This window comes from Triplophysa dalaica, chromosome 4 (genome assembly GCF_015846415.1).
Source record: "Triplophysa dalaica isolate WHDGS20190420 chromosome 4, ASM1584641v1, whole genome shotgun sequence".
Taxonomy (NCBI): Eukaryota; Metazoa; Chordata; class Actinopteri; order Cypriniformes; family Nemacheilidae; genus Triplophysa; species Triplophysa dalaica.
Window position 1 is genome coordinate 14,995,689 of NC_079545.1, and position 26,339 is coordinate 15,022,027.

At 37.2% G+C, this 26,339-nt stretch overlaps 2 protein-coding genes across 3 annotated transcripts; one reads left to right on the top strand and one right to left on the bottom strand.

Moving 5' to 3' along the window:
• Positions 1 to 975: 975 nt before the first annotated feature.
• rnft2 (ring finger protein, transmembrane 2) lies at positions 976 to 13,154 on the bottom strand. 2 transcript variants are annotated; one of them, XM_056746409.1, is made up of 11 exons: positions 12,471 to 13,154; positions 11,536 to 11,613; positions 11,075 to 11,445; positions 10,744 to 10,866; positions 9,233 to 9,309; positions 8,872 to 8,972; positions 8,401 to 8,554; positions 3,746 to 3,895; positions 3,129 to 3,194; positions 1,452 to 1,553; positions 976 to 1,304 (listed from the first exon to the last, which is right to left on the bottom strand). In XM_056746409.1, the coding sequence occupies exons 1-11, from the start codon at positions 12,566 to 12,568 to the stop codon at positions 1,170 to 1,172; spliced, it is 1,455 nt and encodes a 484-aa protein (XP_056602387.1). In that variant the 5' UTR covers positions 12,569 to 13,154; the 3' UTR covers positions 976 to 1,169. The 2 variants fall into 2 exon arrangements, with proteins under 2 accessions (XP_056602387.1, XP_056602388.1); XM_056746410.1 differs by having other exon boundaries at positions 11,845 to 12,607.
• A 330-nt stretch (positions 13,155 to 13,484) lies between these two features.
• spring1 (SREBF pathway regulator in golgi 1) lies at positions 13,485 to 20,572 on the top strand (the record flags this gene model as incomplete). The annotated part of the gene is made up of 4 exons (XM_056747040.1): positions 13,485 to 13,620; positions 17,760 to 17,911; positions 19,576 to 19,689; positions 20,109 to 20,572. Coding segments are annotated over 4 exons (486 nt in total), but the record flags the coding sequence as incomplete, so codon positions are not given.
• Between the last annotated feature and the right edge of the window lie 5,767 nt (positions 20,573 to 26,339).

Below are 26,339 nucleotides of genomic sequence, written 5' to 3' on the forward strand. Positions count from 1 at the left end.
GCAAAAGAGTAAAATTTTAAAATATGATTGAAGGTCAAACATCAGAGGAGCACTACCAGAAACACTGTTACCAAATCCTCTCCTCTGCGAAATGCACTGTAACGTTTAGTTATAAGCTACTGTAACTATGCCATTCAATATCGGAGCTGTGATTTTGATTATTTTTTGATGTTTTTATGAGATATTTATTGTCCTAACATTTTACCGCACTATTCTGAACGGAAGACATATTTATACTGTAGAATGATTTCAAGTGTATTTTGACATGGATGACAAACGAAGACGAATCCTTTTTTTAGAACTTTTTATAAAGGGCTTCTGGCTTGATTGTTTGTGACAGTGTTAAATCTAGAAATTTGTCATGAATGAGATTTCATGGGAATTGTGAATCAAAGGGCATGCTACTGATGTTTACATAAGCTACAATCTTTTATAGTTTACGTTACTATCATGTGTTTTAAACATGTTTTACCTCTGCTATTTTGATATTGTGAATTTTGTCATTTATGAAAATAAAAAAGCTTTGAATATATACACAGAGAATAAATGTGATAAATAAAATGGAAAGATCAAATCTGATGTCCTATCCCCATTCAAAGCTGTTGTAAGAGGATACATATGAAGAGTTTATTTGAAGATAACATTGTGTTTTTATGCGTTGGCTGTAGTTCAACCCAACTGCAATCTGAATGATATTAATTAGAATGCATAATAAAAAAAAACATGATTTATGAACATTTGAAAAAACAGAGTTATCTGTTTTTGCAAATTAGCTCTTTAATTATATAAATCTGGCCATGTGTCACTTGAATTTTGATTTATCAGGTTTGAACCGATTTTGTTTGATAAAGAACATGTATTGTTTATAAATCATATTGCTGCCATTAAAAAAAAGCAATAAGATTATTGTGTCACTACAGAAAACAATAAAATGTCTCCTGGCCTTAATAAACAAGTGATGAAAAGAAAACAATAAACCCCAGATAGTTTAATAGCTTCAATAAATAAAAATACATTCCTAAACAGCTGTTGATTATCATGCTTTTAAATAGCTTTAAATGAATATGTTATTATTTACATAACTGATGGATAAATGGTGGAACTTTTTATGCATCATAAACATGTTTAAAATGGACCACAGCATCTTTGTCAATCGACTGTACTCCTGATCAGTATATTTGAAAGTGAGCGGACGTGGTCCCATCCTTCCAGTTACGAAGTGTTTCCACCACTGTTGACCGACAAAGCGGACACGTTCTCTCCCGGTCGAACCACAGACATAAGCACTCTTCACAGAACACATGCTATAGAAATAGTAAACATTTAGGAAAGTTATGGGTTCAATCCCCAGCTAACCAGTCAACACTATGGCCTTTATCAAAATGTTTTGGATATCTACTTACAAAAAAGTAGAAAATGGGTTAAGAACTTCTGTTTTTAAAGTTTCTTACCTGACAAAGCAACGCAATTGGCTCTTTGAATTCAGCCTGGCAGATTGCACACACGTCACCCACCTCATTGCACTGCTGAGCACTGGCTCTTGTACCATAGCTCTGTAAAACACATACATACACACACACACTGGGTGATCTTTCCCACCGCCTTGATGTGTACTACAACAAACAATCCATTGTACATCCCTTAAATGCTGTGTTTTTTTATTAACCTTTGTGTGGTGGTCTAATCTGTAGGACCGCTTTTAACGTTTACTTCAAATTGTGCAAATTGTTGTTTTCTCAACCTCAGACATATTTAAGGTTAAAAAAAATTAAGAGCTGTCAAACAATTAATCACGGCCAGAATAAAATTTGTGTTAACATAATATATGTCTGTGTACTGTGCATATTAATTCTGTATGTACAAAAACATATGTTATATCATGTTAAAAAATGTAAGATATATCAATAAATTAGGGCTGCCAACGTTAAGATAGTGCATCCAGTACTAAGTTCTCTTTCGTGCTTGAATGAACAAAACCACACAAGATTATGCCAGAAAGCCCGTTTGTCTAGCATTTTCGTAAGCGCAGACTTCACCATTTCAAATAAAATCTCAAATGAATGCAAAGAGTTGTGAAAATGGGAAAGGTTTCAGATCTGCATAGTGAGAAAGCTTTTAAAGGGGCCGCAATCTTAAACATGCTGCTGTGACTCCTGTCACTAATGTGAATCAAAGAACAAAAGAAAAGAGCAATTCAATGTGTTTTGTAGCTTTAATGCAGATTCGTTTTTAATTTCGAATTATGCATTAAAGACTGTAAAGTGTTTGAGAACTTCATTAAATTTCTTTATATTTCCTACCCGTAAGACATGATAGCTCTCAATTATACTGTTGAATGACTACATTTACATTTATGTATTTGGCAGACGCTTTTATCCAAAGCGACTTACATTGCATTCTATTATACATTTGTACCTCATTATGTGCAATCCCCTGGGATCGAACCCATGACATTGGCATTGCTAACTACAGGAAAGCTATAAATTACTATAATAAATGTTAAAATAAATAAAAAAGAATTTAATAGAGACATCAGTTGCAATACTGCTATAAAAAGGTATGCCTTCATTCATAAAATGATGCTGTTACAGAAATCTGTTTTCTACATTTATTTGGAGAATAAATGTGAAATTATTAGAATGAAAAAGTATGTTCAAAAACATTAATGATATGTGTGATTAATCGCGTTAATCACAGAAAAATAAAATAAATGAAAATAAATATCTACATTTTAATGAAATATTGATGTGTTTGTGTTTATAATACAAAATGAATATGCAAAGTACACAGATATACATTATGCAAATACTTTTATTTTGGATGCATTAATCGTTTTTTCATAAATGTGATTCAACAAAGGCAACTGACAAATATTCACCTTGTATGTTTCTGTATGTGTTTTTTACATATATTTTTTTGTCTACTTTTTACAAGACCCACAAACATAGGCAAAAACATGAACAAGAGTTAATAAAGTGTGAGCAAGAAGTGAGCAAAACAAAGTATTCTTACAAAAAATAAAGAAATAACGCTAGAAATGATTGGATGTTTCTAAAATGCACTTTTTATGTAAACAATCTTTTGTCTTTGTTTACCTTTTATATGTCAAGACAGGTTACTGCACTCACCTGTGAGCTGCAGAGAATAACAAATGCTCTACGAATGCCAGATATTCTTCCACACAGATCAAACGACTGGAAAAAAAACACACACAAACAACAGCAATAAAAAATTTAAAGTGATAGTTCACCCAAAATTTAATTGTCATTATTTACTCACCTTCAGATTGTTCCAAACCTGTAAAATGTCTTTGTTCTGCTTAACACAAATTACGATATTTGGAAAAATGTCAGTACCCAAACAGATCTCATCCTCCATTGACTCCCATAATATTTATTTTCCCTACTTTGGCAGTAAATGGTGGATGAGATCTGTTTGGTCACTGACATTCTTCCAAATATCTTCCTTTGTGTTAAGCAGAACAAAGAAATGAATACAGATTTGGAACAACCCAAGGTTGAGTAAATGACAGAATTTACATTTGTGGATGAAATGTCTCTTTAACTCCTCTTGCAGAGCCAAGACCATTTTGGGACAACCCCCATACCTTTCTGTATGAATGTTCGGAATTTATGACTATCATGTTTTTAAAAAATAAAGCATTTGAAGTGGTTTACAAAAAATACATAATTCAGGTGATGACATCACCATTGCTACTTTTTAATAGACTGAATCAGATAACTACCTTGCACAGACTGTAGATGATAATCAGCATGGCACCCAGGAAGTAGCTGTTGGAGGGATCTTCTCCCATGATGTACTTGTACCACAGCTGGATGGGAACCAACGCTCTGAATAGCTGACTCAGCTCCTCTATCAACATATAAAACTTCCCCTGCAAAGTCACAAACAGATGCAGACCTCTCATATCTACACACTGATCAAAAGAAACACAAGATTTATGTCATGAAGCAATTCCTTATGGCTTATCACTAATGTTTTGGTCAGATAAACATTTGAAAGTGTGTCGAGTAAGGCATTTTTGTATATTTTCTGATCAACTTCCTCTGATCAACACCGATAAGAGAGATGATGCACGAAAAATATCTATAAAGTTCATGAAATATTTATCATGATTTTTAAAAACTGATCTGAAGATGAAGATTACAGTATTGTGAAATTAGAATGCTGCCATTATTACCATTTCTTTCATTAGAAAACGAGAAGTTTTGATAATTTGGATGGAAAACAGTACAGGAACAGAACCGTGAGACCTCGAGAATCTCCCACCAAAATGTGGGAAAAATGTATTCAAAAGGTACGGAACCGGAGCCTTAACTTCTACATATATAAAAAAAATATATAGAAATCCATATATATATATATATATATATAAACGATATCAATATATATATATCCATCAGAATAGATTATATCATAATAAACATAACAATAAATCTATTACAAACATAAATGTGATATAAATGTTTTATGAGTGTGTGTCATACTCTGTCAAAACAGACATCCAATTACAACCCACTATCTGTTTGAAATGATGAACACCAGGAGTTTGAATAAGCACCGGCAGTCAAAATTCTCATTTATGTTATAAATGTTATTCTCATTTAAAGCAAATGTTGACAAAATATTAAATGCTACTTGTACTTCATTTTATACAAAAGCGTCTTCCAAACGAATACATGTAAATGTAACTAACCCGGCCTTGACAGCCAATCCCTAAATAATCCTTGTACAAAAAGAGCGACAATGTTTTAATATCATCATCTTGTGTCTGTTCTTCAAACCACATATCTTTTGACAAGCTGAATTGGAACCATTTCTCTGTTTCATCTCATCTGTTGGTACTTGGTTCATTAACTGTGAACATCTTACCCTCAAGCTTTAAAGATGCTGTGACATTGGGTGTGGGGGAACATGGCGGCAGTCCAACGCTCTGCTGGCAATTTCACTGCACAGCTAACAAAACTGGCATCAACACAGTACACCTGCTACCAACATTTGACAAGCCCACACAACCCAAACCCTAATCATAACATTAGAAAAGAAGCGGATGAATGCAAAACTCATCTGATTACAGTGTCAAAGGACATCTCTCATAGCTTTACATGCAGCTCTGTCTTTAGCGTGTACACTAAGCAGAGACACAACAAAACTATAATGCTACCAAAATTTACAACCAAGGACGCCAATGCGTAGACTTTAAAGCCTGAATCTATTCGTTGTTCACTGTCCTGAAGAATTTATGGAGCCATTAACAGTTGATTATTTTCTATTACTGTTGATCATATTTAAAGCTGCATATTTAGAGCGATGGGTCTTCTTGCCCTGTTATGCAACAATTAGCTTATAACAATTATTTATCAGTTTAGCTGTTCGGTACATTATAGTCCCGTGTTGGACCTATGTCGCAGGCTGTATGTAGCTCTGCGTAGCCTGACGCGCAGAAAATTGTAACAATGTGTCGATTCGACATGGACTGCAAGCGCTGTGATTGGTCTGCAAGCGCTGTGATTGATCTGCTTGAACCACCCTCAGGTCAAAAAACTTAATTATCTATATTAATTATTTGTTCGTTGATATTTAACAACTCAAGCTGTAACAAGTCACTATTTATTTGCTGCAATCATTGCTTCTCTGTCAGCATAAACAACTAGCTTCTTCTTCAGCTTGATTACACAAGCAACACTAAGGGCGTTTTGACATGACGCGAAGCATAGTGCCTAAAACCCTGTAGCTGTTATAAAATGCACTGTAACACACTGCTTCCTGGGGCTTACTGCTTTTATAAAAAGGTTACTCCATACGCTTAGCAACGTTTCATAAAATAAAGTAAATAAAATTATATTTAGGCTATGTGGTGCGGTCAGCCTTTATATATCGGGGTATTTTATAACGGCTTAGAACTCAGCCAATCAGAATCAAGGACCAGAACTGACAGTATTATAAACACAATTAATAACCACTTTACATATACTTTCAAAGTATACATACATTTCAAATTTAAACTAAAATATCACCTAAATCTAACTTTATATTCTTAACATAAACACATATGCACAAACCTTAAAAATAAATTTTGGCTGAAATAGGAAGATTTAACTGCTACACTAAACTGCAATCGAATGAAAAGCAACTTAATGTAAAACTCTTCAAGTAATCGTGAGATACACGCAGAAAAGCAATGGAGGAATTTCCTGACATGTTTATAAATGAATGGGCTGTGTGAATCAAGTTTATTCAAATTATTTACAAATGACTCCATTTCGGAGTCAATTCTGGCTCACATCTAATTCTAAAGTAGACAATCTTATGTCTTAAGTTGTAATCGGTCGCATCAGATGCTGGCCGCTGCACAGGATGCATAATGACTTGTTGGACTCCACCTGACAGCGATTAATCACCCTGTTGGGGAGCTTGCTAGCTGACTGACAGAGATCTGTAACCTCCGTATGCAAGCAATTCATCTTAGCCAGCGTCCCCGCAGTCCTGCACTCGCTCACACCTACAGCGATTAGACAAACTGGAGCTGGAATCCATCCAGCTACTGAAACACCATCATTTACTCCTAGCACTAACAACCCGTGCGTGTGAATTCCAAATAGCAACGAAAGATCAAATAATTATCGAACACTTGAGGAGGTCCTTTAGGGTGTGAAAGCGTTTGCCGTTTTATTGGTCATCGTTAGAGCGGTTCGCAAATATATTTAGGCCCAGAGCTGCTGTGCTCTGGTTTGAAAACGGCTCTTGTTGTGTATCTATCCTCGCCTCTTCTCTTCATCATTTCCAGACTTTTCATCAAAATTTAGTCATTTTTATTTTTAATAAAAATATTTTTTAATATTTTATGTTTAATTTTTCAATGGGGACATATTTTGAAGTAAACTACTCTACTAAACTCTTCCGTCAAAGTCATATTTACATGATTACAACAAATCACTATATAACCTATGATAGCAGTGGAGACTTGAAATTAATTTTCTCAAAATTCTTTGTGGCACCACATAAAGATCTGAATGTCAATTTGTGTCATTTGTTTTGTGTACAGTGTTCTATTTATAGCTACAATTGAAGTAAAAAAGCTTTTGCCTTTGTCAAGAATGGGAAGAAAAACAAAAATGGACATTGTAGTGGAGTAGGCGGGGCGAGACCGTGGTTCGAGACCGCTGAGTAATTGTTAAAGAGCGCCAGCTGTGTGCGCACTGGGCTCGAATCACGTAGGAGATCGGAAGCATATAAGAGAATGAGCGACCGGACAATCAAAGAGAGAGGACCGGGCCCGTACATGTTTGTATTTGTATTTATTGTTTTGTTCGCCGGCGGTAAGGCCGACCACAGTCCATCCACATGCACTCAAGTGTTATGGACGTTGTGATTACATACAGACATGAAGAGGCTTGTTGCTACGATTATGCAAGAGGTTATACAGACATGTACGGACGCACGTGTATGTGTTGTGATTCTGTATTTGTGGTGATACTGGGCAGGGAAATCAGCGGCAAGCTTGACACATTGACCATGACATCATTCCCTGAAATTGTGCCACCGGGCACGGTGGAAAATGCGTGTTTGTGTGCATGTTTGGCTTTCGTGGGGCGGAGATGATTGGGGTGAAGATAATAGCTGGATGTGGAGAGCAACAGCGGTGGTGAGTTCCTGGAACAGATCTTCAGAGCAACAGAAACTGTGTGGAAGCTTAAATATCCATATCCTGGCAGAGAATAAAGTCAAACAAAGACATGCAGTCGTGTATGTTGAAAGAGTGAAATGTGTTTACAAACCGCCAATACAGAACTAAAGCAACGGTGTCAACGAATGCCATTGTGTGCGTTTGTGCGAGTGTGTGTGTCCCACAGAGAGATGACCTCATCCTAGCCCCACTGGGCCAATGAGCTCACACGCTGCCTTCCATGCAGCCAATCATGCAGGCAGGGTGATGCAGCTCATTATTTTTCGTTTTTTTCGTTTTACTTCCCAGTTGTACCCAGTTTAAACTGGTGTCTTGGAATTGAGTTGCAGGGATATCCTCTAAGCTCATCTTATCTCATCACACTTTATCTGTAAAAGGTGAAGTCTTGGAGATCGAAAAGTGCAGGAAGTTAAAACTGCCATCTAGGCACAAATAAAATAAAACTGCTTTCTAGGCACAAAAGCAAAAAATAATGCATTGCAAAAATGTGGGAGTTTTAAATGTTAAAGAAGCCCCAAGAATTTGCCCTCTCAAAAGCGATTAAGCAACAGTCTTTATCTGTGTACTTTCATCAAAGCAGTATTAAACAAGGCTATGTAACATATAAACATATTTTGTGATGAATTCATCTGCAGATATTTCACCATTTTAGATTGGTCAGGCAAAGCAACTCATGATGAATGCTGTCTTACCCTGGACTTGAAAGCAAGGATCATTTTCGGCAGGAAGAGAATGAGGCATTTGAGCTCGATGGTGAAATATTTCAGCACAAAATCTGTTATCCCTACAACCCAGATCAGGTCAAAGAAATTAAAGCTGTCGATGTTCGGCTTGGCAAAAATAAGGCTGAAAGAAACATAAAATTCATTTGAATACACGATTTCAGCATACAGAGATTAAAAATAGATAACAAAATGACAAAAGAGATAACAAAAGAAATGAATAATGTGAATAAAATAAAAAAAAATTGTGGATTTGTTTAAAATTAATGATTAAAAATGATACTAAATACTCACAAATGCTGCTATACACTAACAAAAAATGAGACATCAATCTGAAAATGACAACATGAAGTAAATGAAAGCTGTTGAAAATATAAAGAAAATAGCAAACTTAAAAATGAATGAATGTTTGAAACTGATCTGATGACATGTGAGTGTCACCTATTGTGAAGTTGTTCAGGGCTGAAAGTGTAGTAGAGATACGCAATGTTGGCAGCAAGAAAGATCATAATCCAGAGGGTTGTAAACACAGACCTCTCCTCCTTAAATACATCCAAACACAATAAGACATAGCAAACAGAACAAACACTCAATATTTATCAAATAAAAACAGTTTAGTTTCCAAAAAACAACGCAAATGTTCAATTACACCAACAAGGATATGAACAGAGGTTCATGAAAAAAACAGCCAATGCAGAACAGCGATTATGCCGTTTGATTTAACGAAGCATTTTAAATCAATTATTAAATTGGACTATACTTGTAATCACCGAACCTCCATATATAAAAAAAAATATCTTACCCGCAATGCAACCTGGTGCTTCAGAGACGAGTTAGCAAAGGCAAATGTGCTGATCATTCCAATGCAAATGGCAATACCTGAAATATATAGAAAAACTATGAAAACTCCCAATTAAAAGATTATGGTACACAAAAGTATGTCCACATCACACTCATATGTGGAACATTTAAATAAATTAACATGTATCTGTCAGAGATATCTGATTAGTTTGTGAGCTCATTGGGGTACAAACCCATGACATTGGCCTTTCCACCAACTACAGGAATAATAATCAACGATATGTACATGTGGGCATGGGCCGAACACCAGTTTCAAGGTATACCACGGTTTGGAAAAGTCATGATTTTAAAACCACTAAAAGTTACTGTTATACCGTTCCGAAGGTATGAGCTGTTTTATCAAAGACGGAAAGGGCAGGAAACCATCAGTTTCTGTGCTATTTTTTTTATTCTTAATTAATTGTGAAAGCTGTTTAAAATATAAAGAAAATACTGAACTTTAAAATGAATGAATGTTTAAAACATCTGATCTGATGACATGTGAGTGTCACCTATTGTGAAGTTGTGCACTTAATTTATATTTATATATGTATGGATGAATGCATGCAAGTTTAATTGCTGGAAATGCATGTAAAAGAAGACTAGAAAGGGGTGCCATCATTTCAAAATGTTGGGTAAGCAGTGATTTAACCTGACATACTGTACATGTTTACCACTGATAGATCTGGATAGAAACATACACTTGTTTATTTCATTTTATTATTCTATTTCATTTATTACAGTATTCATCATATGTATTCATTCATTTATTTTATTATTTACTTCTATTCATATTATTTGTTCCTTACTTTCCTGTTGTTTAACCTCGTTGGGAGTTGTATTGTGTCTTATGCTGATATGAGTATCCGTTGGTCTGCATCTCAAGGTCCATAATAGACAATGTTTTGATACTGTTATCTTGAATGGTTAAAAGCACATATTGAATCTGTTTCTAGTCAGACGAAGTTTGACAGAGCTTGACTGAGCATCAACGCACAACTGAGATTATTCAATAAATCATTTCTCTGTCCTGCCTGCTGTTTTTCCCTTCAACTCTATATCTCCCTGGTGGTTGGGTTAAAGGATTGACTCATAACGGAGTTGATATTTCCATGTTTAATTTGTTCCTGACGGAGAGAGATCTAGTGAAACTGGACTCAAAGTTTAGATCTATAAGATCTACAATCGATATCTCATAGTTGGATCAATCACCACGGTTCCAAATATTTTGTGTTGCTTAAAAATAAAATATATTGTGTTCAATGTTTTTACCCAGACATTTAAAAGAACACATTTTAAAGCTGCAACCGCAATACCATGAAACCGTGATAGTTTGGCTTAAGGTTACCGTCAAAATCGTATACCGGCCCATGCCTATGCACATGTTAGAAAAAGGTGTACCTAGTAGCTAAAATAGCCGGTGTTCATATACTCCTGGACATTTAGTGTGTACTGTTGATCAAGAATAGTTACCGAGCTTGTGCTGGAAGCAGACTTTGGTAAGGAGAATGAGAATGAATGGAAATCCTCTCTGTAGCCATGTGACCACAGATTTGAGTTCAGAGAGAGCAGGAGCAGGGGTGGAGGTATCATCTCCTGAGGGGACAACATCAAATGACAGGCTGTTAGATTTTATAACATCTCAAACAAAACTCAATAAATTTGTTAGTATATTACAATGACACACATTTTCAAAAACTCACTAGAAGTCCACCAGGCATTAAAAAAGTCACAATTACAAAAATTTCAAATATTAAATATAAGTATAATCTGTCATGATGGCCCTGTTTCTAAAACATCTCACCCCCGTCATCCCTGCTCCCGTGCCTCTCAGAGGAGGTTGCCGCATGCAGAAGAGAGGATCGATGTTGGCCGGATTGATGATGATGGTGATGATGATGGTGGTGCTGAGGAGGCCGAGGAAGATAAGGTGGGTTCTCGGTCCGGTGAGAACCTTCCTCCCTCGACGAGGACGCCATTTGGATAAAGACGTCCGGAGGAGAACCCAGAACAATCCCAGCAGCCTGGAAGGGATCCGAAGACACGTTCCCAGCAGAGACCCCCACCAGACCAGAGAAAAGCTGCTGTGGGGATGTAGGAGAGTTTGGCTTCAAACAGTCAAACACGCCACCTTCATCAAGACTGCTCTCAGAACCGAGAGTCTGACTTCTGTTCCTGTAAAAGCAAACAGAAACAACAGTATTTAGTGTCAAATTCAACTCCTGGTCTGACAATGTGTGCCAAGGGTTTTGAGTCTAAGTAAACCTTTCTGGCGGCATGCCCTCCGTGTTGCTGCTGTGGCGTCTTTGCATGGCACCCACTTTATCACCAGGACCTCCAAAACTGAAGAGAAATATGTGAATCTTTGTGAATTATATAACATTCTTCGAAATGAAAAATGAAATCATTTTGGGATCAAATGTGTGAAGCTTGACGTCAAACATAAATACTTCAGATGTGCATAACAAAATAAACAAACTGAACGAATCTGTTTGCTTTAAATGAGTCGTTTAGTGACCAATATAACATGTCTCTCGCTCAAACATCCATCAAATGTCTTTAAAATGATCTTACCTTTGTCATGGCCTAAAACACAACACCACAAATGAGTTTTTCGTCTATGTTTTATTCGTATTTCGCAATCACAAACCCCCAGTAACAAAGAAACACTAATCAATCGACTGGAAAACGAAGACAGGAAGCGACCCGGTCTGTTTCCGGAAGTGCACACGCAGCGCGACCAATCACGACGCGCCGTTCCTACACACTTCCGCATAGAGAAAGCTGTTGGGCTTTCTTATTATTTATACAACTCTTTTTGTTTAAGTCATTTAAGACTTTATTACAATTACTGTCGCGATCGTGACTAGAAGTAGACGCGCATATAACGAACGCTTTGATCAGACAAACGGCTTTATGTTTTTGCGGGCATCTGTCAGTAAAACATCGCAAATCTATTTTTTTGCCACAGTTATTTACATTTCACGCATAAAATGGGTTAAGTGTTGATAAACGTGCTGTTTGTCCAGCTATCGCCTACGAATGATTCGATTGTCGGCCTGTGTCGCATAACGGTAACCTTAATTCCCTCGATCGCTACCAGACAGAGTTAAAGTGACGTACCTGATGCTGTGCTAAGCGGATCTCTCGGTCTGAGATCGGTCACGTTAGTGCTATTTAAATAGTTTGGTCGGAATTACCTGGATCTGGTGCACATCCAGAAGAACGCATCCATGGTGTTGCGCCGGCTTTTGCGCAAGCGTTGGGTCCTGGGGGTCGTGTTCGGCCTGTCTCTCATTTACTTCCTTACCAGCACCCTTAAACAGGTATATTGTGCATGCTATGGGAGATGCTCCTGAATCAATATTAGTGTTGATCCTGGAGAACCTTTTATGTCAGCTAAGATTAGGTTTGGGGTTAATATAGTGGAGTGGACGTGTACATCATTCTTATCAACCTATTATTTCACGTTGATTTTAGGGGTTAGTTATGGCCAGAGTTTAGATTATGGGTGTTGTTTAGGTTAGGACTGTTGACAAAGGACATTCATTTCCCAGGTCCAACAAAAGATTTTTACGTTACTGTGCAAAGTCACACTTGGGTGAACAGATCTAACACGCTATATAAATCTTCAAAATCTAAAATTGTTGTCCACACCAAATCTGCATCTGGTCGTTGACAAAATAAACTGTACATGTGTCCTATGGTGTGACATAGCAAAAATGTAGGAAACAAACTGTTACTAATGCATTATTTTATTTGATTAATATTTATAATATAAAATAGCATAAGAGAGATGTATTTTCATTGAGAGTTTTTTCTTTTTGTTCCTGTCACACCATAGGAGACATTTGCGTTTATTTGTCAGCTAACCATCTGCGGTTTTAGAAAAAATCAGATTTCCTTAAAGACCATTTCTTAAGTAAACACACTTTATACACAGCATGAAACACGTCCAGTTTCATTTTTTAATTCTTACATATATAATTAAGATATTTGTTTTTTGGGGATTGTGTTCAAACGTTTGTGTAATGTTAAAAAACTGAAACTGGAGGTTTTTCTGGTCCAGTGTTGTTTACGTTTTGTGAAGTGATTTAAAATCTACAAATTAATAAATATATTTAAATAATACACTGTATATGATAAAAAAATCTGACTCATTTGTAATAATGCATGTGATGTGTGCTGTATACAGGAGAGCGAACCATCCGTGATCGGACCCTCTGGAGGTGAGGGACTCGGATCACCACATCCAGTGGAATGTCAAGTTCAACCTGGGCAACAGCAGCAGGCAGATTTCACAGTGCAGAAACTCCATTCAGGGAAAAAATCTCCTCACTGATGAACTGGGTAAACATATGGCACCTTCATCTATTCATTATGTAAAGGTCTAGTGTATGAAATTTAGCCGCATACAGCAATGATGTTGTGAATTGCAACCAGCGGCTCACTACACCCCTCCCTTTCTAAGCACTACGGTCGCTGACACGGCGTTAAGATTTCGTCATGTTTTCGCTTCTTTGTCGAAGGAAATAACGTATTTAGAAAACACGTCTGTAGAGCTGTTTGTACGTTTAGGGCTACTGTAGAGAGTAACAACATTTTGAATTCCATGTAAGGGGACCTGCGGTGTATGTAAATAGAATAGCTCATTCTAAGGTATGTAAAATGTTGGACCATAGGGTGTCAATATAAAACAGTCAATGCATTTTATTATCATGACAAAAGTTGTGGCCCTAACACACATTGACACATGACAAGGTATTTAGATGCTAAAGCTGCACTTATAGGCCCTCATTTATCAAACGATCGTACACCAGAAAACTCTGCGTACGCTTGCTTCCACACAAAACTTGGCATTTATCAATATGGACGGTGAACGGTTACTACGATCAAGTCTCAGCTCGTGTTCACAAGTTTTGAAATAAGGTGAAGGATCCGTGTACGCTTTACCTTTTTGACAAATGGAACAATTTAAAAAAAATTCGTTTAGTATAACAAATGTAAAAATAGATTCCAAAGCGATTTCGTATTCTCATAACATTAATAAAGTATTTCTTTTCTATCCTAATTATATGAACATTTAATTTTTTTTAAATACAAGGTTAATGGTTGCTTTGGTTAAAAAACTGATGAGATTTTAGGATACTTCTAAAATAATTTAGCAAAATTAAAAACTACATCAATCAATATAATTACAAGCAATGTGTAAGTCAATCTATTTGCAAGGTGATAGCTTCTTTGTTTGACAAATATGCATTAATGAAAACGGACAACACACTTGCTTTAACGTTTTTTTATTTGTGCAATGAATATTTGTGCTCGGGTGTGTGATAGACACACACTGGGTCACAGCTCATAGTTCCCTGGCTTTGTGTGGCAGGCTCCAGGCTGATTTGTGGGGGAGAAGACTGATGGTCCTGCCCCTGAAAGATCCGAAAGAGAAAAAAAATAATGAAGCAAACATAAAACTCTGTGTACTTGATTTAAGCAGCCTGAAATGCAAGATTAGCAGCATTAGATTTTAAACATCTATCCTCTTTGGAAATGTGCATCTGTCTCCCCTGCCACAGACCATTTTTTCTTCACTTAAAAAAAAGAAAATTTTAAACGCATTGTAATAAATCTCAATAAAATGGAAGGAAGGAGGCGGGAACAGGCAACCATTTAAACAATTAATAAATTAATATAACAGCCGGCGGCCCCTCACGGACGACCGCCGGCGAACAAAACATGAACATAAATACAAACATAACATAAGTTCGGGCCCGGTCCTCTCTCTTCGAAGGTCCGGTCGCTCGTTCCTTTTATGCTCCCATCTCCTACGTGATTCGAGGCCGGTGTGCGCACAGCTGGTGCTAATTCACAATTACTCACCGGACTCGAACCACGGTCTCGCCCCGCCTACTCTACTACATACCCCCATCACCCCTCACAGGCCGGGGGGTACCCCCGCGACTGTTCAAGCTCCCTCCCCCTCCCTCGTGGGGGGGGGTGGGGGGTATGCAGCGACGAGACGAGACAACGGAGACGGGAGCCCTCGGAGCGACCGGAAAGAGAGAGGGGAGAAAAAAAAAAAAAAAAAAATCTGGTTCCCCGACATGCTGCCGCTCGTTCCTCAACCAGCCGGAGTACTCTCCTTCGCGGTGCCTTGCGGTGGCCCTGGGGCTTCGGTGGACGGCCCCCTGGCGGCCGGCGGTGGCTCCTCCTTTATCCGGGAGTCGGGGCGGGTTCCCCGTCCCCTGTTCCTCCCCCTTGGGCGGACGGACGCAGGCTCCGGCCTCTGGCAGGCGGTGGCTCACCCGGCACTTCCGGCCCCTGCTCCTCCCCCTCGGGGGACGGACACAGGCTCCGGCCTCTGGCGGACGGCGGCAACCCCCCCGCTCCCACTTGGACGAAAGCCACCCCACCTCGACCCAGGGGCGCGGCAGCAAAGGTCGCCGTTCCACCGAAGCTTTGACGGTGGCCGCACTGTGCACTTCCGTTTCCCCAGAGCCACCGCTTCGGGCAGCCACTGGCGGACGCCCTTCGTCCGCGCTGCCCGAACTCTCCGGCACCGCGAGGCCAGTCGGCGGCGAGGACTCTCCGACAGCACGTCTCTCCTTCCTCCCGGGTTTTAGGCACCAATGTAATAAATCTCAATAAAATGGAAGGAAGGAGGCGGGAACCGGCAAACATTTAATAAATTAATATAACAGCCGGCGGCCCCTCACGGACGACCGCCGGCGAACAAAACATGAACATAAATATAAATACAAACATAACATAAGTTCGGGCCCGGTCCTCTCTCTTCGACGGTCCGGTCGCTCGTTCCTTTTATGCTCCCTATCTCCTACGTGATTCGAGCCCGGTGTGCGCACAGCTGGCGCTAATTCACAATTACTCACCGGACTCGAACCACGGTCTCGGCCCGCCTACTCTACTACACGCATTTACATATAAACATTTTTCTACATTCGTTTGTAAATTAACACATTAATGCGGGCTAACTCATACAAAATTCTTCAAGATTTAAGTCAGATTATAATTTTGTTTAAATGCAAAAAAAAATTAAAACAACAACACTTTCAGCGTACAAATTATACTGAACAATAATAATTTGCGGTGATATTTACAAAACATACATATCCAATAAAACATGCATACCTGATGAGCTGCAGTTCGGCTCACTACGCCAACTCTGTTGACCGCAGTAGTGATGTCTTTTCAAATGTTTATTTGTTTTTGTAACTTTGATTCCGCTTTTCGAGGCTAAAGAGTCAATTTAGAAAACAGAAAATGTACTCTATTTGGCTGGATTACGTTTCTCCATGTCGCAAAATCTAGGGGTGAGGCATCTACACCCTGAATTTATAAGGGCGTGATATGTAAATTACATTTCGTAATTTAGCAGACGCTTCTATCCAGAGTTCAGGGAGCGATGTAATACAGGAGCAATAATACAATAGGTGCTGATACAAAGTTACAAGTTTAACAAAAGCTAGACCACTACCTGTTGCGAGAAAGAGAGAGGGTTCTTTTTTATTTTTCTGTCTGTCAAGTAAATTCTTTGAATTACGATCGATTTCAGCCGCCGCACTTATCAAGGTACGATTATTCGTACCACGGAATTGGAGTCATTCGAAAGTTTAATGAATTATAAGTGAGCGTTATCGTAAAAAGATTATTTCAGTATGATGTACGCTGTTTTCTCTGTTCGTTTGATAATTGACCATCGGGTGCAGGAATATCATTGCATTGAATGAAATATAATCAAGGCATTTAAAGGCATGGTGGGTGATCCTGTCCAGAAACATATTTTGTCATGTTGGTTGGAAATCTCTTTACATCCTGATAGCAATCAAGAAGTATAGTGGTCAAATAATATTTTTTTACTTATATTTCGTCAATGAAAGGAGTAGAACCAAAAAACGTTTGCTCAATCAAAACGTTCTGGCTGAACTCTGTGACTGGTCATGCATTTATTTTCAGCCAATTCTTTTGCATACCATTAGACATCATACGTCATCAGCGCCGCGGCGTGCTCAAGTCCGTTGTTTCACTGTAGGGATAATGGCGGACAATCAACAACATCAAACTTTCCTGCAGAACCGCCAACGAATAAATCTTCAAAACGAAAGTCAGTTTTTGAAAAAGCAGTGATTAAAAAACGTCTGGAGCATGAAAGAGGAAAAACTCGAATTATCATCAGTTCAGCTTTTACACGACAGAGACAGCTCTGGCAGGCAATGCTTGTTAAAGACAATACCATAGTTGCTCTCTTTCTTTTGGACAGGTATGTACATGGTTCGAGAAGAATTTAATGGATTAAGTTTGTAATTCGTTGTGTAGATTTACGAAATACATTCATGTGTTTGGAGGAGGCGTGGCTTTGGATGGCGAATCGCATAGAGGGCGGGATTATAATTTCAGTCCTAGAAGGCTAAAGGTTAAACCTTTTCAAATCAACCACTCCACCTTTAACCGAATCTCTCTTTTTTCTAATTTAGGTTATGTATGTGAGAGGAAGGACTTACTGGTGAATGGATGTTGTAATGTAAATGCTCCTAGCACAACTCAGTACGTCTGTAAAAGCTGTCTGGCCAATGGCTGCTGTAGTGTCTACGAGTTCTGTGTCTCCTGTTGCCTCCAGCTTGATAAGGTACAGTAGACAACATATCTGTATTGTCTCATCACACAAACCATTTGTAGTGTTTTAATTACATTCATCCAGGAATTTCTGAGGGTGGTACTAGAATGTAATCGAAATCCAGAACGGATCCAAAATGTACATGTCTGTCAATGTCAAATCCAGGTCTTTAAGTCACTTACGGAATCAAACATAATCAAGTCTCTCTTTTAAATGTCACTTCCTTTCAAAAGCTCAAGAATAGGAATGTGTCACTACGTGTTCTGTAGTTGCGATAGGGATGTACCGGTTTAAGGGTTTACCGTGATATCAACGTCCAACGGTTAGAATTACTGCGTCATATGTTAATTACCGTTAAACCGTACCAGTGTTACGGCTTGAAAAAACATGTCCAGCATCAAACAAAGTTATCAAGACTATAACGTAGATGCAACATGAAACGTGAGAACGTCCTAAAGAACAACCTATTTCTCACAACACAGGAGGACGTTGTTTAATCTGAACTAGTAAACTTTTACCTCATGCCCCCAATTTGCCATGTGGAAAATTAACGTTATTTATTTGATGTAAATCAAATAAAAGTGCATTTACAGGTACACTCAATATAAAATATGGTTTACATCAGTATTTTTTTTTACATTTTCAGAACATAATGATAAAATTGTGATAATATTGATAATCAGAATGATGTTGTTCACTATAACCAATATCTGAAATTTTCACATCGTTACATCTCTACCGAGAAAGATGTGTCATGGTTAACAACCGGAGACAAATTTTGCTGAAAATGGAACTTCTAGAAATGCAACACACTCTTTATCTATTATAGATTCTAATCTCTTTGCTTTTGATTTACTCATAACCACTTAAACTTCTAGAAAAAGACAACAACTATAAGCGATAGCTCACCCCCCCAAAAATCGGTCATCATTTATTTACCCTTATGTTATTTAAAACGTGCTTTTGAATATTGCTTCTATGGAACACAAAATAATATATTTTAAGAAATGTCCATACAATGGAAGTCAATAGGGACAATTTTGTTTCGTTACCAACATTCTTCAAAATATCTTCTTTGTGTTCGGCAGAAGAAAGTCATACAGGTTGGAGGATGTGTCAATGATATATTTATATTTTTGAGTTAACTATCCCTTTAACAAAGGTAATAACATTGTTCACTTATGAACATGAACATTTTCAGACTGCATTTATTTATTTATTTATTAATTAGATACTATTTATTAGAATGATCTTGCTTGTTCTATAAACACCATACACTGTGCTGTGTTTACCTTTTCTGTTTTTCCTGTTTGCCCCTGTAAAGCTGCTTTGGAACAATGCACATTGTGAAAAGCGCTATATAAATAAACTTGAAATGAATGTAAGCCATGTGTTTTGTCTGTTTTTGGCATATTTTTGCAATTTTATCGTGCATGTTCACCGAAAGTTAATTTTGAAATATAAATACGGCTGAACTTGTGATTATCACTGCTATAAGTGTTTTATAGCAGTTCATTTTTATGAGGTGACATCATATTGGCGAAAAGAGTGATTAATAAAGACGTTATATTGCCCAATTCACCCCATCTCTGTCACTGACCTGGAATAAAAGAAGTAGTATCATGTTTGGAAACTTCCCTTTAAGAAAGCAATCTCTCCTGTTTCTTTCTCATCAGCAACCTCTTCTGGAGCGATTTTTGAACCGAGCTGCAGAAGGTTTCCAGAATCTCTTCACTGCAGTGGAAGATCATTTTGAGTTATGTCTGGCTAAATGTCGCACATCTTCACAGGTGAGTGTCGTAGAAAAATCTAAATGAATGCTTTTTGTCATTTACGTACTATATAAGTGTCAAGGGCGCAACATGTCATTAACTAATATTACACTGAAGTCTCATGAGTCTTAACTAAAAAAAAAGAGTTGACTTTGAGTTGAACATGATGAAAGCGATGACATGTGGTTCATTGAGCAAGCCTGTGATTTGTTACACCGCTTCAATTCGGTAACTCGAATTCGATTCGTGAGTTGTTTCCCCCAATGCATTATAAATAACCAGCTCATTACACCGCTCAATTCTCCATTCAAACGCTACTGATAAATGACCCGTTTGATTTGTCAATACAGTGAAGTGCTCTGTCTGAACGTGTGTGTGTTGATCATGTTAACATGACCAGAAACAAACAAACAAACATCGGTGTTGTCTGGTTTCAGAGCGTCCAACATGAAAACACTTACAGGAACCCGCAGGCCAAGTACTGCTATGGAGAGAGTCCACCGGAACTGCAGCCTGTCTGACTGTTATCGGAAATTTGGCTGATGTAACGAAGGAGGAGGTCTAGTCAGGGCTCCTGTTGACCTGAAACGAACAATAAATGGATCAACAGGACTTGAAGGACAATGCAGTTCATGCCACATAAGCTTTTCTCAGTTTTACCTCATATATGAACGATTTGAAGATTCCACACTTTTCTGCCTGTTCTAAGATTAAGACTTGTAGGGTGGTCATTTCGCAAGATTTTATTTGGGTTGGATTTCAGCATTGTGTTGTCACACTCATCACCTCAAGACTTTTTCATGATGTTGGCCATCGTTGAGTAGTGTATTAAATGTGAGCTCTTTTAGAACCTGCTTGTAAACTGATATATGTAATTTAATAAAGTCAACGATTTTCAGTAGCTGGAATGTTATACAATTTTCCAATGCAAACGCATGTTCAGGATTTAATACTGTAGTACTGCATCGATGCAGAATCATCCACCCCTGCATCACGATGCTACACACAATCGATTCATTTTGACACCCCTATTTAATACAGGTCAATCTGAATTTGTGATGATAAAAAAAGTTTTTAACTTTTTTAACAAAATTACAAGACTACAAATTTTTGTTAAATCTTTAAATGCAGGACACCGTTTACTTCAAAATTTCACAAATTGTGATTTTTGATAGTAGACTAGGGTGGTAGTTCACACATTATGCCCTTGAGACGGCTTATCCTGCATTAAATGTGTTTTTCCATCACATTAAACAACTCATACTGCGTTTTTATTAGATGCTAAAAGAAGGGACATTTCATCCAAATTTTACATTTCTTTCATCATTTTCTCTCCTTCAAGTTGTTTGTTCCTTTGAACACAAAAGAAGATATTTGGAAGAATGCTTATTTTTCCCCCTGCTATAATAGGCAATAGAGCCTAGAACTGTTTGATTACAAACATTCTTCCAAATATCTGTCTTTGTGCTCAGCACAACAAGAAACTTTATACAAGTTTGGAACAACTTGTGGAGGTAAGTAAATGATGATACAATTTTACTTTTTAGACGAACCATCCCTTTAAATACGATGGATCAACTTTTGAGTAGTCTAAATTAAATACAAGTAATATATAATAAAATATGAATTTGAATGAATATAAATATAAAATAAATTGTTATTTGAAACCAAGCACAGACCGGAAGTTATCTTTGGGCCAGGCACGTGCTGCCGATGAAAGTACCTATCACAGGGAAATAAGAGATTTACAGGAATTGTAATTAAAATATTACTGTATTTGGTAGGACATCTTAAAATGTGAGCACAGAAATGAGGTAATGTATCTTGCATTACATCAGAATGCGTCTCCCGGTTAACCTTCAGCAAAAATAAGTTACATCAGAAAAATCTGAACGTAACTGTACTTGACATCACTATATGAATGATTTATTTTCCTGCAAATAGACGACTGATACATTTGAGAGAAAATAACTTTGAGTTATGCATATTGTTCCATCAAAAGTTTCACTTTACAGTCGATTTCTCAAATTTGTCTGTCTGCCAATGGGCTAAGTAGAAGACTCACTCGGGGATACATGGCCACTATTAAACAATCAATCATCCTGGTTATTTCAAAAGAAAAGAAAACATCTGCATTGAAATTAGAAAATTAACAAGTTTTTTCACGGTCAAGTATGACAGTTTGATTAATTGCAGTCACATGAGACTATTACATTACATTGCTGACGGGGCAGACCACCTGCTTCCCTGCTTTATAGGATCAGTGTCCTCTGAATAATGAATATTAACTTAAATTTTGTTGTTCTACTAGAAAATCATAGCTAAGTGTTGGAGCCGATGGTCGAGTGGTTCGTGCTCCGACAAATGGAGCCGTGCGTCCCAGGCGACCCGAGTTCGAATTCCGGCTCGTGGTCCTTTCCCCGACCCCACCCCACCTCGCTCATCCACTGCGCTTCCTGTCCTCTCCATAAAATCACTGTCTGTCAAATACACGCAAAAATGCCAAAAATAAATCTTGAAAAAGAAAACAAGCAACACAACTGCATTTTATAATCAAATTTGCTTTATTATCAAAATGAGTCACGATACATAGAAAAAACTGCAACATATACACTTGAAAACCATTATGAATAAGTAACACAAGTGTATTTTACTAACAAAATAACTTATTAAATAATAGCAATTTTGTTGCTATACATAAAATAAACGATACAATGTATAAAAATACTCTTCTAAAAGACAACATTACAAAACATGATAAGTTACCAAATGTTTTTTCATAAATAAAAATAGAAGTTCTATGATGTAAAAAATATATTCACAAATAAATCAAAATAATCCACATATTCTCTCAACTAAGGAGGTTATAAAAACTATATTTTATACGTAAATAGATATGCAACGATATAGGCCTACTGGCCAATTCTTGGTATCGATCGATAAAAGCATTTTTTCACACTAACGGCAATCAGACGAATGTTTAAAAACAGCCGATAATCAGGGCTAATGTATCCTGTGTGTGCTCTGTATTTAAAAAAAGTTAAGAAACATCACCAATTCAATGTTCAATATTAATTGCCCTCATATGAATTAATTACCTTTAGAAAGTTAAGGACTTTTCATTTAATCTTTAGAATTTGTATCTGCTAATATCACACTGAATAATCGGCTATGGGTGGAGAAATTTAGTATCGGTGTATCTCATACGATAATACAGGAATAAGAAAGATGTTAATCTCTGTATGGTGCACAAGGTTTACCATATTTGTGACCATGGATGACAAAACCAGTCTTAAGTGGCACGCGAACATTTTTAGTAAAAGACAAAAAAACATCATATGGCTCAAAATGATTGATTTTTCTTGCCAAAAATGAGGATATTAAGTAAAGATCATGTTCCATGAAGATATTTTGTAAATTTCCTACCTTCAATATATAAAACTTTGTTTTTGTGAGTAGATGGCCTGCAACAGAGCCCCTGATTAAAAATTTAACTTAATAAAGGCAATTTTCTGTATCTCAGCCAGATATTGTCCTATTCTTACAACTCGTAAATAGCATACATAGCTTATTTATTCAGCTTTCAAATTATGTAAAATCTCAATTTCAAAAAATTTACCCGTAAGACTGGTTTAGTTGTCACATTTGTGAATAGTGCAACTGTGTCTATGATGAGGGTGTTTGAGGTGTAATCCTAACTGCTCCATAAAAGCGATGGAAGACTTTATAATAGTGAGACCCCATTGCAGACGGCTAAAGGTGTCATCACGATTGAATTCAGGCTTTATTTTATTTCTGCATTGTTCTTTCAAACATTTCTCGTTACGGGACAACTCCTGCTTCATAGTGTTGATTTCATGGAATATCTTGTTTCTTATATCATGTATGTCTCTCTGGTGGTCATATATCAAACCAAGCGCATCTGAAATAAAACTAAATCCACAGACACCTTTCTGGATTTTGTCCTTAGTTGAAAGGGGTGTTTTCAAGTCAAGTTCTGGAATCGGATCTGGCAACAATCCTATGTTTTCTACATTGTTATTGAGCTGTAGTAAAAGGGACAGACACAAAAATGTTATATCATCAAAATAAGCAGCCTTAATAGAATATACTGTATTAATCCATAATAAATATCAAAACAATTTAGTCACAATATAAAACATAAAAAAACCCTTACAAAATTAACTTTATTTAAGCATGTTATTAGTAGACATCTTTTAAAAATATAGTTTTCAGTGTAAGAATATTTGCCCTTTACAATTCTTACATTGCCCTGGGTGTCAAAACTTTAGTTTTGCATTAGTTAATAAAATAAAAAATCTAACTTACATACAAATTTCTTAGATCATCCATTTTGTATTTGGTAAACAATATTCTTGCCGTAACATTGCATCCATGTGTTGGTCTGTATGGCACGACCAGGAACATGATCAAAACCCACAAGCTGAGAAGTCCTAAAACAAGAAAAGTTAAAGTCATTCTGAGCACAGACAATAAAGCAGGAACCTACGGATCTAGTTCATTCTGGAAATAACCAGAATAGACAAAATGATGTTATTTAACAGCCCTACCTTTTTTTGGCTCCATGGAGAAGATTCACAGTATTTTTCTGTCAGTGAAAAGCAAACTCTTCAAAGTATCATACACTGTCATTCATCTCTCTTTTATACCCCTGTATCTGCTTAGTCACGAAAAGGATATTTAAGTCACAGGATTGCTGTTATCTCACAATCATAACGCGAAAAAAATAAAATCATAGCTATCGTCGTTGTGGCTGATTTTGCTCTGATAAGTCTGATTTATCATACTGGGATGTCACATTCATTGACGGAACATGTGTTGTTGGTGAAATGAAGAGCGTTGGCTTGTCTGCAGAAATCTTTATTAATCACTACTAATTTATTAATCACTACTTCCATCTCATGCGATGATCAAATCTTGTGAAACTCCCTGATTTACTTTTAAGTTTATTCTAAGCGTTACATGTAAATTCAAGTTCTATTTTGTTGGATCATCAGACACAAACGTTGGTGTTTCTGTAACTCAATTGATAAAGTATATTGCGTTAGCAGCTCAAAGGTTGTAGGTTGTGGGTTTGAAACCCAAGGAACACGCACACTGACCAAAAAATGCATTCACTGAATGCACAGGCATATGCATGAACGCAAATGCTAAAAGTCCAATTTGAAAGCCTGTGCAAAAGAACACAGATAGATAAAATAAAGATGTCACCATAGTGTCACTGCTCACATGCTTTCTTCTAAATTTTTGTAACTGGGTTTGTCATAATCTGGATGTGATGAAACAAACATGCGTGCATGTTTTCTATGGCCTCTAAGTCATCTTCTATTAATGGTACTATGGTTAATGAGAGATTTCCATACGCGTCTAAAAGAGAATGGCTGACACCATACAGGAGGGAATATCCTGCGGAACGCAGAGCAGATGAAGTGTGATGTGGCCTACAGCACAAAACGACAGTACATAATAAAAAAGTGGAACACATCGCATAAATACACAACATTACATACAATTTCAAATCTTGAATTATTATTCTTTAAGTCACTTTGCATAAAAGTGAGTGATAAGACTGATGGGCTGTTAAAATGGTCTTTAAGCGCTAACGTCCAGAAACCCAAATATGCATCAGATGAATCAAAATACAACATGCCGCTCTGTCTCAAACATTTTATTCTTTTCTGGGGATGATTAGTCACACTCGATTCTGTAAGTCCAATGTTTGGACACACCTATTCATTCCTTATGATTAATATTAAAATCATCACAACAATGTGCCTTTTAAAATCAGAGCTCTCTAATATTTAAGATTCTTTGGAACAGTCACCTTGGCGTGTTATGTAGTGTTTCTGTGATCGATACACTCCCCCAGCGATCGTACAGGTTTCGGAAAGTTTTTTTCGAACACATATAACTGTTTCGGTGTTTGTTTGTTCACTACTTTGAAAGTGACCTATATGTCAGGTATGGTGACCCATACCCGAAATGTGACTTCTGCATTTAACCCATCTAAAGAGTATTGAAAACATGCACAACAAGTCGTGCATCGACCTTGCTTTAGTGCCGGAGGGGCAAGGTGCTTTGGTCAAGGGCACCTCAGTCGTTACCCATCGGCCTCGAGAATCGAACGGGCAACCTTCTGGTCACAAGTCTAACTTTCCACCCATTAGCCCACGACTGCCCCCATGCTCAGATTTCAGATTTTCATGAGAACGAGAACTTTGTCTAAAAAAGTAAGTAGATTATAAGGGTAAATTTAGTCTGTCTAAAAAGCTGATTTTGAAAAACAAATGCATCTCTTCATGACTGCATATGTCTGCATTTTAGTCACATAACGGTCTCATTCATTTCTTTCAAAACTAATATTTATTTACGCCTCAATAAGTTGCTTTGATAAAATGCCAAGAGAACGGGTCAGTACAGTGCTATAACACAACAGAGTTATAATTTGTTTGATTTTCTTTAGTCACACAGCGTAATTGTGTCACACTTGTGTTTATTACTTTAAAACATGAGAAATAATATTAAATAAAGAGCGAGTGACCTTTGACCGGCGATGTGTTTTACTTTCAAAGAAAGCAAAAATGCTATATACAGAGAAATATAAACCACATTCAACACATTTTACCACTTCCCTTTTCTGGGTTCCA

Coding starts and splice junctions, on each gene's coding strand:
- rnft2 (XM_056746409.1), bottom strand. CDS start 12,568: ATGAGAGACAGGCCGAACACGACCCCCAGGACCCAACGCTTGCGCAAA. Junction 11,614..12,470: donor TGGATGTGCACCAGATCCAG/GTAATTCCGACC, acceptor ATTTCTCTTCAG/TTTTGGAGGTCCTGGTGATA. Junction 8,973..9,232: donor AGCACCAGGTTGCATTGCGG/GTAAGATATTTT, acceptor GATGTATTTAAG/GAGGAGAGGTCTGTGTTTAC.